General features: G+C 41.3%; 1 protein-coding gene across 1 annotated transcript in view; it reads left to right on the top strand.

Annotated features, from left to right (window-relative positions):
* Window positions 1-9,337, top strand: part of spg11 (SPG11 vesicle trafficking associated, spatacsin) — a 28,401-nt gene extending 19,064 nt beyond the window's left edge. Inside the window, 13 exon segments of the mRNA XM_079260903.1 lie at window positions 1,143-1,308; window positions 2,891-3,105; window positions 3,938-4,673; window positions 4,772-4,917; window positions 5,022-5,226; window positions 5,656-5,793; window positions 5,918-6,051; window positions 6,607-6,726; window positions 7,432-7,600; window positions 7,709-7,785; window positions 7,883-8,038; window positions 8,706-8,857; window positions 8,937-9,337. Of these exon segments, the coding sequence (XP_079117029.1) occupies window positions 1,143-1,308; window positions 2,891-3,105; window positions 3,938-4,673; window positions 4,772-4,917; window positions 5,022-5,226; window positions 5,656-5,793; window positions 5,918-6,051; window positions 6,607-6,726; window positions 7,432-7,600; window positions 7,709-7,785; window positions 7,883-8,038; window positions 8,706-8,857; window positions 8,937-9,111 (2,589 nt within the window). The 3' untranslated portion in view covers window positions 9,112-9,337.
* Window positions 9,338-12,690: the final 3,353 nt, after the last annotated feature.

Below are 12,690 nucleotides of genomic sequence, written 5' to 3'. Positions count from 1 at the left end.
GAGGAGAATCAGACTTCTTTCCATCTTTTTTATATTTTGTTTTCATTCATCATTTGATCACATTTGTTAATTTTTCTCATCTGTCTTTATGTGTATGCACAAGGCCCAGAAAACCTGACCTATAATGGGCATTTTATGTCCGTTTACCGGTGCAAAATTGGACCATCTGGTTCGTCCTTTCAACATGCGAAAGATCGGTTTTCATCAGTTTAAGACTAAAGATGAGAACAATTCTGGGGTCTATGAACACATTTATGAATCGGATGGATAGTTTTCATTAAAAAAAAATCCTAAAGTACAACTTAAGAACAAATTTAAGCGATCTTATAAGAAGATAATGGTGAATGAGGCCCATTTGAAGATTGTTCCAGAATCAGTGGAGTCCAGCAGGAGATCTGAGTTCTGTCTGGAGGAAACAGGATTCCCAGAAAGCAAAAGCTATAGTTATAGTTAGTCAGCCTGATCACATTCTGTCTGAGGATTTTCACTTTATGTCTGCTTACTATCTAACCACCAAGCAGAAAAACTGATACTTTTTTATTGTTTCTTACATCAGGCTGTTAAGTAATATGAATAGTAGATGATGATGCTCAAAGTCACTGTTTCCATTTATTTATTATCAGCTTTATTTTTTCACTTGTTACTTCTTATCTATGATCTTCTATTTTATCTTGTTGATGACCTGTAGACCTGGTCCTGACCTACTCCTCACCTGATCCATTGTACTGACATAGTCTGAATGCTCTTTGTATCGTCTTTTGTTAGTCACTGCAAATCTAAATCACTTGTCTGTGATGAATGAAGTTGTTTAAATTTTGACTTGAATCATAAATTTCTTTCAGTATTTTATCAACCAGTAGTCTCTAACAGACACTGTGAATTAGGTTTTAGGGGGTAAACTTATCAGGAAGGGGTTGTAGCTGAGACAGGAGCTAGTTCTGTCTGTAAAGGGGTCATGGTGGGAATCCACGGCCCATCTTTTCTGTTTCATCACTTTTTACATTTTTTATTTCAGATATGATTATGGTAGTGTTGTTAAGTGTGGTGACAGTAAACTTAAACCCTGATGTTAATTTCAGGACAATGAATATATCTGTAGGTAAGCCGGATCTTACCTGAAACTTCCTCTTTTTCTTCTGCAGCTTCGTAATGGGGGCCCGGCCCCCTCAGACAGCCTCCCCCTGCAGTGGGTGGAGAGCCATGCTTCCGTGCTGCTCCTTATCATGCTGCAGAGCTGCTCTTCTCAGTATGACCTCCACCGGATGCTACGGCTCTTCGCTGACGTCGACAAGCTCCTAAAGTCCAACGGTGAGATGTTGTTGTGTTGTTGTTACACCTTGAGTCTAACGTTCTACCTTCATCCTTACCATCATTCTCACCTTCCACTTTTGTCCTGATTATCAGCCTTGCATTCCACCGGCAGTCTAAAGTTACACCTTTAACCTGACTATGAGTCTGATGTCCCACCTTCGTCATGCTTTTCTTTTCTCAGACTTTCCACCTTCACTCTGACGTTCCACCTTTATCCTCATTATCAGTATAAAGTTCCACCTTTGTCCTGATTGTCAGACATTCCACCTTCATCCTGATTATTAGTCAGACATTCCACCTCCATTATGATTTTTTTGTGAAAAAAAAAACTACCAAAGAGTCTGGAGGAGTTGGAAAACGATTAACGACGCTCACTATGATGAGACAAGTAAATAAACAGGTGAATAAAGAAGAAGAACAAAGTAATTTATGGTTGGAAATGGAGAAGCCATTCAGAACATCGTATCTGAAGGAGCTAGGTCTAAACAAAGTTACTGAGATCGCTTGACCCAAGAGTAGGTTTGCTGTGATGGACTGGCGAGCTGTCCAGGGTGTACCCTTCCTTTCGCCCAAAGACTGCTGGGATAGGCTCCAGCTTCCCCGCAACCTTCATTGGATTAAGCGGTTAGGATAATGAATAAATGAATGAAGAGTAGATTCGACCCGCCGCTTCGCTGTAATTGATTTCCATTCAGATGACTTCTCTGCAGAATAAATCACTTTTATTCTTCAATATGTGATCTTGTGGCAAACAACTACATTCACTTGTGCCGTTCCGGGCCAAACATCTGGCCAACCAGTAACGCCTCACCTGGCCAGGTAACAATACAGTGCCCTGTAATGGCAACAATAAGGAAAACAGTTAAACAAATTGGCTCCTATAGTATCTGCTGGAGTTCTGAAGGGGTTTTCTTTTTAAACCAGACTTTTTGGAAAGGCTGACTCTTGGAAGATGATAGAAAGTGTCGCCATTCTTGGGATAACTTGAAATATGATTCTTACGCACCGTCTTGTCCATATCCTGCACAGATCCTGTCCTGGGATCATGTTGCCCCAGACGAGCTATGTTGGGTTGTAAACTCAGATATCGGAAGCAGAGCTCGCACAGTGACATGGAGCACAATAATGCTGAGCATGTTAAAAGAGAGATACAAGCAAGAACAGAGTATAAAAGAGACGATGAACTGTGAAGTTTCCTCTACATGTTCCACCTCTGTCCTGATTATTCGTCAGATGGATTTTCTTTCAGGTGTTAGTGTTATTCCCAGGTAACTTTGAACACAGGAGTTTAACATCTGGTAATAATCCATCTGTTTGATTGGTTTATACAGGAAAGTACAGCTGGATGTACCTCAGTCCTCCACATAGTTTACCTGACATGAACAACATGCTTCTTTTTAAAGGCGCTGCTTATTTTTTAATACTTCTCCTTCTCTGTGAAAAGATGTATCATGCTTCCTCCATATTGTGCCAAACACAATGCCTAGGTTAAAAATTCTAGATTTTACAATTAAAATGCTCTTTATTTATTGTTAATTTGTGTCAAAACTGAAATGTCCATTTTTTGTTCCCTATACAGGTCCAGACTTTAAGAAGCTGAGTCAGCTTAGTCAGCTGCTGAAGGGGTCAGGGATCAGCATGGCCCCCAAGCTGCTGCAGTGTTCGACTTCCTCCATCCAGCAGGATGAGTTCCAGCTCATAGTGGATGCTCTGCAAACCAGAGGATGCTACAGCCAGGCCAGGAAGGTGGCTCAGCTGGCAGGGCTTCCGGTCCATCAGCTCCTCCTCAGTCAGGTCTGATCCACCACGCTAGAATCAATATTATAGTTCAGGTCTGATCCACCTCACAACCAACAGCCAATAAAGAAGTCTCAGGATCAGGATTATCACAAGCAAGCGAGTACCCACTTTTATTGTTGCTGTCATATAAATGACAACAAAATTACATGAGAGCATCACAGCATTGCATAGTATATGAAATAAAGTTCATCATAATGGTGATAGTAAAGTGCAAAAATCCATAAATATCCAGTGTTTAAAAATTGGCACAACTGTGAGAATAAGCGCTATATGGAAGGAAGGGGAGTGGATAAAAAAAGAGGGAAAGATACCAGAACATCAAAAAAAAAGGAGAACATATGGTCATGTTACAAAGTTGGATCAATCCATGCAGCAGTGCAAATGTCTGGTTTACGGTTATTGTTTGGGTGGGGTATACACCTGGGCCTGGTCCTGGTCTTGGTCTTCCTGCATCTGGCTCTGGACCTGGACCTGGACTTTGTTCATGGCAGCTCTCACTGCTGTCTCGCTGTATATTCAGGAAGGAAACTCTGAATATGAAACCTTGCTTACGTCACCCTGCTGCAATTGCTTTTAATGTTTTTATGTGAAGCACTTTGAATGTTCTTGTACATGAAAAGTGCGTTACAATGAAACTCCTCTTTATAGTCAGGATCATGAAGTTGTTGTGGACCAGAGCTGCAGTAACTTCCTAGAAACCAGTTTATTTAGACTGTTTTCGTGTTCACATCACACCATGGACATGATCCACACTTACATCTCAGTGACTGATACATCATGGCTGCTGGATTATTATGTTTGATTCTTCTTCTTTATTTGTTTGTAGCTCCTCCAGGAGGTGACCTGTCAGAAGACCAAGCAGCAATGGAGGAGACTAGAGACCCGCATCATCTTCTGGAGAAAATGTCACCAGCAGCTGAAGGACGATAACACTGATTCAGAATCAGTCGCCCAGTTCTTCCTGTCTCTGGCTGAAACTAGGCCAGCTAACCCCCCCACTGGCAACGAGGCTCAGACGGAGCTGCTGGACGTACAGGAACGCTGCTTGCTGCTCCAACTCACTGCTCATTGGCTCTCTATGCTCAGCCCTCTCCCAGTGGACCAACTGGAGAGATTGGAGAAGAAGCTGTGGCTCCAGCGGATCCAGAAACAGGTCCTAGCGGCAGCGATGGAGACAGAGAGCGTCTTCAATCTTCCTCCTATGGCCTCCTCATCTGAAATCAGTTCCTACAATGCATTCATGAAGGACTTCTCCTTCTCTAACATCACAGAGCTGAACATGGACAAGTACCTCAGTCTGGAGGAACTTCCAGGACCCTCAGAGGACCACAAGGCTCAGTCTGACCTGAATCCAGAAGAAATGAGAGTCCTGTCTTCACTCGTTGGTCAGTTACTAGACGAGGGCAGCATCTATGAGGCCAGCCGGGCCTGCCGCTACTTTTCCCTGTTCCACCCTGATGTCTGGGTGACGCTACACTGCCATGGCTTGGCAAGGGGTTGCCTGGTTCCTGAGACAATGGACGAGACATCAGGGGGACTGGAGACCAGGACTTTCCACAGCTGTAAGACCTGAGGCTGAACTTTCACGATTAACACCTCTTCTTCACTTCTTCCTTCCCTTCTTTTCTCCTTTACACCTTCTCCTCCTCTGTTCTTCCAGCTCAGTCTTTGAGCAGCCTGTCGTCCTTCATCATGATGCCGCTTCCCGAGGACACCGTCGCCGTGCAGCTCCAGAAACTGGTGGATCAGTGTCGCCATGGCAACAGCTACTGTAAACAAGTCTTGGGTCTCTACCAGCTCTCCAAGGTGCACGTTTTTCTGTAAACTACCAGTTCCATTCTAGCTCTGTCCATCAGAAACAGTGTTTTTCTTCATCATTAACCCCCGTTCTTGTCCCTCGTCGTCCTCAGGAGCTGCAGTGCACTTTCAGCCACATATGCAGTGAAGACCCTCACGCGATTCTGGAGAAGCTGCTGCTGCTGGACCAACCGGAGCGTTTCAGGAAGGCCCAGGCCTTCATCAAAGCCCAGGGCCTTTCTGCAGACGCTGTGGCCGAGCTGGTGTCCTCAGCTGTGGTTCAGGGCTTGCTGGGGTCCTTCAAGGACCTGCAGTCTGGTGAGACCCCTCACAGCTGAAATAACATTTTCCTTCTTCATCTTTTTTTTTTATTTTTTTTTATCAAGATGATAGATAGGTATAGCCATTAAACGTATAGATTAATCCTGTTCCCTAATGTATTGGAGTATTTCGACTGATGTATGGATATTTTATTTAAGATGAATTTATAGTGATCACACTGTAACCAATCTGTTTTAATATTTGATACATTAAAGTAATGGTTAATAAATGTTTGTATTTATTTTATGTTTTTATTTCCATTTTTAATAAATTGATGACCCTTTTTTTTTTTTTTTTTTTTAAAATAACCAATAATTCAATCATTGTATTTATTTTGTGTGTTATTGTATTTATGTATTTTACTTTTTTGCCTGCATTGAGGTTATATGTCCTTCTTACCTGCATCCCACCTGTTTGTATCACCAGTAGAGAAGCAGGTATTTAAGCCATCAGAGGGGAGGGACTCACTGCTACAACTGATCAAACTGTGCGATGACCCGAACCTGGTGGGACTTAAACTACTGGACAGTCTCAACACTGTTCCTCTGAGGGACCTTAACTGCAGTATGATACAAAAAGGATTTTATTCGCATAAAATGACGTCCATATTCGCATCAATGCTATGACCCAACAAACCTTTTCCTGATAGCCGTCCTGATATCTAACCCTCCGTTCTTTTTCTTTGTAGTTGTGGAGCTGCTGATCGTGTCCCACAGCTGCTTCAGTCTCACCTGCAACATGGAGGGGATCATGAGAGTTCTCCAAGCCACCCGCCACCTCAGCCACGCCTACCTGGCTCCAGGCGAGCACCACGGCCTGCTGGTAAGACATCAGACTGCAGGAGCTGGTCTGACGGGACATGACAAAGAAGATTTATCCCATTTAAACCAAAGTTATTAGTAGTTATCAGTAATTTAATCTAAAGACTTCAGATGGAGACAAGACATCTAAAGGTATTTTATACATAGTGGGTAGAGGGTTGGATGTTGTAGCTTGTTTGTCAGAGTGCATTTTGAGCTTTAGTTTAAAGACTAGAACAAGGTTAATGTTTGTTCTTGAACTGGAATGAAACAAAAAAGACATTTATGTGAATATTTCTGCACATATAATAAAAAAATGAAGAAATTTTCATTGGTGAGGCGGCATTTTTCCATGTGACTATCTGTTTACACAGAACCGACCCTTAGTGTCTATCCATCCAGGTCTAGTCATGTTTATTCCCAAAAAACATTTAAAACGCAGTCCATAAAATTCCTGCAAAACAAGATGATCCAAACACGAATCTGTTCTTTTTATTTTATTGATCCAACAAAATCATGGTGATGTTTCAATGACTTCCTCCTGGAAAATGTTTTTAATCTGAGCTTGTGTGTGCAGGTACGTCTGCTGACAGGAATTGGCAGGTATAATGAGATGACCTACATCTTCGACTTGCTTCATCAGAACCACTGTTTTGAGATGCTGTTGAGAAAGAAGGTGGACACACAGAATGGACAGGTTTGGCACATATTGATCAGTAATCTGTAAACATGTTGTTGGTGTTTACACACTGCTTTTCTTCTTCTTTTTCTCTTTTTTTTCCAGTGAAACAAAACATAGAGAATATAACTATTTAATATTAGTTTATTTAAAGAAAGTAATCAAACTCTCATTACCTCATAACTCTCTCTCATAACTCTCATAATCAAATTCTCAGTACCCATTTCATCAGCTTGAGCTGTTTAAATACCTAAACACTTGACAGAAAGTGATCTCTGCAGCCCAAAGATCGTTTCATGCCCCCTGCCCTCCTGGAGGAATTTCCAAGTCCTGTTCCCTTCAGAGCATCAGAACCATCCCCACTGACCCCTCACATCCTGCAGGCTAACTGTTTGATCCGTTGCCATCAGGATAATGCTACAGATCAATCAAATCACACACCATCAGATTCACCAATAGCTTTTCTTCCAGTATGATGAGAACTGCCAACAAATACTGTACTGGAAATGACAATCGGTTCTGCACTAAAGCCCCCTTAATTCACCTTAAAAAAAACTGTCAGTTTTAGTATTTAATGTATTTTATATTGTCTATTTTATGCTTTTTTATTCTTGTCTTTTGCACATTGCATTGATTAAGTGCCTTCATTTCATTGCATTGTTGTATAATGACAATAAAGTCTATTCTATTCTATTCTATTCTATTCTGTTCCCCATGTTGCAGAGCTCCGGTCTGAAGATGGCTCTGCTGGATTACATAAAGCGCTGCCTCCCTGCAGACAGTGAGAAACACAACATGGTGGCGCTGTGTTTCAGCATGAGGAGGGAGATTGGAGAAAACCACGAGATGGCTGCCATGACGCAGCTGAAGATGATCGAGTCTCAGGCCTGGGGTGAGCCAGCAGACAGCTTCGCCATGTAGAGATTTGACCTGAAATCTTTATTCTACAATCTGAGCTGATTGTGACTCCAGTTTTACTGCTGCTGACTGTTTTTAACAGTTGTGACTCCTGATCTGAAGAGTTTGTTGGTGAAAGTTTTGGGTCTGCTGAAGGATGCTGCAGAGAGCTTTTCCAAGGTATCACAGCTCTTTCATGTACTCCTCCTTCTACATTCACAGCATGAAGTCAGGTTTATGCTGGTTATGATGGTGTGTGTTTATGTGGGGCCACAAGGACTCGTGCATCCGTCAGGGAAGCCGTTGTGTCCGCATGGCGAAGCTCGTCACTCTTCAGCTCCATTTCCTGAATCAGGGTTCAGACCTGCGGATTATCAACCTGCGACCTACAGAGCTGCCGCAAACTATCCTGGCTCTGCCCCGATGCTACCAGGTCTGCTTCTGCTTTCACTTAAATGCCTTATATTTAAGTGGTTGCCAAAATAGGGTCCCTGCCCCATGTTGGCACCCCACAGTGGTAAAAAAAAAAAAGCACAGGGGGTCTGTGAGCTTCTGTTCAGATGATGTGTGATTGTTACGATTAAAAGTCCATGTTCATGCAACCACAGGCTTAAAAATAAAAGAATAAAAACGGATTAAATTCTAATTTAGTTTAATAAGATATTGCTTTTGAATCAAATTGAGCTGAATTATTAAATACAAAAAAACCCAAAACTTTTCAAGACAAACTGAAGCACTTTGCTAATGAGCCAAAATATTTGTCCACAGGTGCAGAAGTCTAAGGGTTACTGTAAAAACTTGTTTGCAGTGAAAACCTTGAAAGAATTATTCAACAAAATATTAGTTTATTAGTGACATAAACTAATATTAGTTTATCTTTTTAAAAAATATATTTCAATTAAACCACAATTCAAAAGCAATGACATGATTTTTATAATGTTTTTTATTTATACTTTTGTCAATTTCAACTAATTACATTTGTTTTTCTTCTGTAATGGGAGGGGGGGGGGGGGGGGGGGGGGTGTTATATAAATGAGAAGAAAATGGTAAATATATGGATACATATTATACATAAGTGACAGATGTTTTGTGCCTCTCAGGTGATGGTGGTGTCCGAGGCTTACAGCTACTGTCCAGACTGGCCTGAGATTTTGTACCAGAAGGTGATCCTGAAGGGCGACTTTGTTTACTTGGAGGAGCTGAAACACCACCGCCCACTCACCCCCACGCTGTTTGAGGACATCTTCAGGAAGTAAGAAGTGCTTCCAAATTTTTCTCACATATTCACTGATGAAGGTTCAAATCTCTGCTCTCCTGTCTGTGTGTTCCAGACTGGATGGCGTTCCCAGCAGCGTCATTCCCAATGTGAAGCGCCTGCTGACCCACTGCGACAATGTGTACACCCGCTACAGGCTGGCCTACCAGCAGAATTTTCACGACATCACCAAGACGCTGTTGCAAGATGCCAAGACCTCCAACTACCTGAATGACCGGCTGGCCAGCTGATCTGTTACTGACAGGTGGACCAGTGACTGGTTGGATGACTCGACAGTCCTGGGATGTCTTCGTGTTGTTGCCCAGTACACATTTTTATTCCAGAGGGAAAAGAAAAGAAATTTAACAGTGATTAAACTGGATTTTTTGTGTTTTACTTTCCTCAATGAATGGAAACAAATTCGATGAAATTCAGTATAAATTATGCAATATTTGAACCTGCTGACCTATTTTCCCGCCCGATGGAAACAAAATTGTGACAGTGAAAAAAAAATTACATTAAACTCACTTTTTTGTGTTAACATTTTACTAAAGCTTCTGTCTTTATAATTAATAAATGTCATCTTTAATTTGTGTGCCATGTCTGTTTTATCAGTAAACCTCTTCACAGTCAGCTGTGCAGGGTGTGGCATGAGATCCATGCAGTATAGAGCACACTGGGAAGTAGCAATCCTAACATGCATCATACTAAAATGATGGGGAGAAACTAAAAAGTCTCCCAAGTGTTGGCACCTGAATCAAACACAGTTCAAATCCCAAGCAACTATATGAGATTGTAAGAAAAATATTCGTAAGACACTGTCCACTTTAGAGCTTCTGATCATTTTTTCACAAGCAGAAAGTGCTGAATACAAAAATGTCTGTCTCTACCCTGGAAAGAAAATTTGGCAGCTAGCAGCCAAAATATTAAATCATATTTTACTTTTTCTGTTTTCCAGCTCCACACATCCACGCTAATGTGTCTCCTACGACTCTGCCTTTGTTTGAAATGAATAATGAAGGTCCTGATGGTTTCCATGGAGATTAGGGAGGTTTTACAGCGAAGTACTCACTCTTCCTGTGTTATACTATCATGCTTCACTTTTATAAATCCTCATGGTGTTTCTAAGGTGAATTCGGGGGCTATCCCTCAGTTCTCTTGACTGACCATCAACATCAGTTGATGGCTGCCTGAGATATTTACCCGCAGAACACCTCAATTAAAACACCTGGCAAACTGCTGAGGTTTATCTTTTAGCTTCTATTGCAGCACAGTTCTTCATGTGATTTTGCTTTACCAAGTCTTGGCAATCGTCTGGTTTTCACTGAAAGTAATGTTTTTTTTGGGGGGGGGAGGAGATAACCATTTACATTTTCTAATGTGTTCCAGGCGAATTTATTCTCCCACAGTAAACATATCTTGATCCTGACACATCTCTGCTTTCTTTTGAGACAAAGATCACATATACAGCCCCTTGCATTTGTGAAGAGCTACTTCATTTATTTTATGTTCTGATCCACGATAGCTAGAAGGGATAGCACTGTCTATGGTTCAGAGGAATTCCAGATGTGGGGAGAAGAGCGGCTGAATGCTCTGCTTCTCATAGTGATGAGGCAGGGAAGGAAGGGGGGGGGGGGACAAGAAGCTGGAAAGAGGACAGGAGTAGCTATGTGCAGGAGATCAGATATGTATGGTGGGACCTGATTGTGAAGTACTTTGAATGGATTGATGAGAATTTTAAAGTTAATTCTAAGTTTTATGAGGAGCCAGTGAAGTTATTGGAAGATGGGGGTGATGTAGCAGTGGTCTGTGTATTAATGCCTCTTTATTTGTGGGGAAGGAAGGACAGATGAGTTGTTGATGGAAATGAGAAAACTTAGATTTGGAAAGAGTGTGGGGCGTTCCTAACAGGAGGACTTCTGTTTTAGGTTTGTAGACAGATTTTCCATGATTACAGGAAACTACAATGATCCTAAGACTCTTTTTAAAGTCATCATAAAAAGACTATCAACCCATGACAGCTTTCACACAACTCAGCTGTGTGTCTGCTGATGAAGGCCAGAAAGAGCTCTTACAGCAGTTTTAAAATCTCTGCAGCGTGCTTTCAGGTTTTTTTCAGCTCCTAGAGGTTTTAGCCCAGAGTATTTATCAGACTCCCTTTTAGTTTATGAACCTCTCTGGGCTCTCAGGTTGGCAGGGGATGGCCTCTTGGGTATCCCAAGGGTGGGGGGCCAAGACCCATCCAGAAGCATCTTTTAGTGTTTATGGGACTCGTCTGTGGAACAGCTTTCCAGAAGAACTGAGGTCAGATGGGAGTGCTGATATTTTTAAGAGGCAGCTTAAGACTTACCTTTACAGAAAAGCTTTTGTTTAATTATTTTTTAGACTATTTATTTATTTATTTATTATTTTTAGTTTGCTGTATTTAATACAGTTGTGCTCATATTTATTCATACCCTTTCATTAAAGAAGGAAAAAACACAGTTGCCTGTAAAATAAGATGAAATTGACTAAAGTCATAATAAATAAAAAATTTATGAAAATCATTACATTATTTTCTAATTGTGGTTCAATAGATGTTTTTTTAAAAAAAAAAAAAAAAAAGCAAACAAATAAGAATTTATTACATATTACATCACTCATAAACTAACATTTCGTTGAACAATCCTAATGTTTCCGCTACAGTCAGGTGTTTTCTGTTCCTCTCAGACTTCTGCACCTGTTGACAGGTATTTTATCCCACTGTTCAACAGAAAAGTGCTCTAATTTGTCCAGAACCAACTTGGGTTTTTTTTTTTTCTTTCTTCAACTCAATTCATTGAAAAAACAGTGTCTTAAATTACTAAATTAAATTTTTGCAAATTTTTAGTTATGGTTCCTTTTTTAAGTCTCCAGTTATTTGAGTAACTGTTGTAAATTCAGCCTTTTCTTTAATGAAAGGGGATGAATACATATGAGCACAACTGTGTATATATATATATATATATATATATTTATTTTAATGTGTGATGTATTTATTCTTTTTTATTTAACCTTAAAAACATTACATTTTTAAAGTGTCTCAGTTTCCACCATTCCATTAGTGAAGGTTTGGTCAGTGGCCTTTCTGTGTGGAGTTTGCATGTTGTCCGCGTGTGTGCGTGGAATCTCTCGGGGTTCTCCGGCTTCCTCTCACCGTTCAAAGACATGCATGTTAGGTTAATTGGTTACTCTAAATTGCCCCTAGGAATGGGTGTAAGTGGTTGTCTCTGTGTGGCCCTGCGATGGACTGGCGAGCTGTCCAGGGTGTACCCTGCCTGTTGCCCAAAGCCGGCTGGGATAGGCTCCAGCTTCCCCGCAACCCTCAATTGGATTAAGCGGTTAGGATAATGGATGGATAGATTTTCAAACTGTTAAATCAGAGCAGACGTCATCCTGTCCTGCACCGCTGCAAGGCTCTTAAAGTGGAATAGATACAAATTAAAGACTGATGGTGCTGCCACTGTCTCTTAAAAGTCGAAGTGATAAATGGGTTTAACTCAGTCCGAGACTCCAGCAGAGACTCCAGGTGCTGCGAACTCCTTCTGCAAACTGTCGCCTTCACACAACCATTAAAGGTGGTCGCTCGGCTCATTCTCCTCCTGCAGGCCCCCATGCACCGCAGCAACTAGCCCAACAACGCTTTGACTTCAGGGTAGCTGCAGTTTATTATTTCATGATACCTTTTTGCTTAAACATGCTTTTTTTCCCCTTTGTTTTGCTTTTTCTAGTTTCCTTCATCGTACCTTCACATAAATGGTTTAATAATCACAGATGGCCATTACTGCCCATGTGAAACACTGAGCACAAAG

The sequence above is a fragment of the Telmatherina bonti genome (assembly GCF_933228915.1).
Source record: "Telmatherina bonti genome assembly, chromosome: 2".
NCBI lineage: Eukaryota > Metazoa > Chordata > Actinopteri > Atheriniformes > Telmatherinidae > Telmatherina > Telmatherina bonti.
This window is presented reverse-complemented; position numbering and strand designations above follow the sequence as displayed.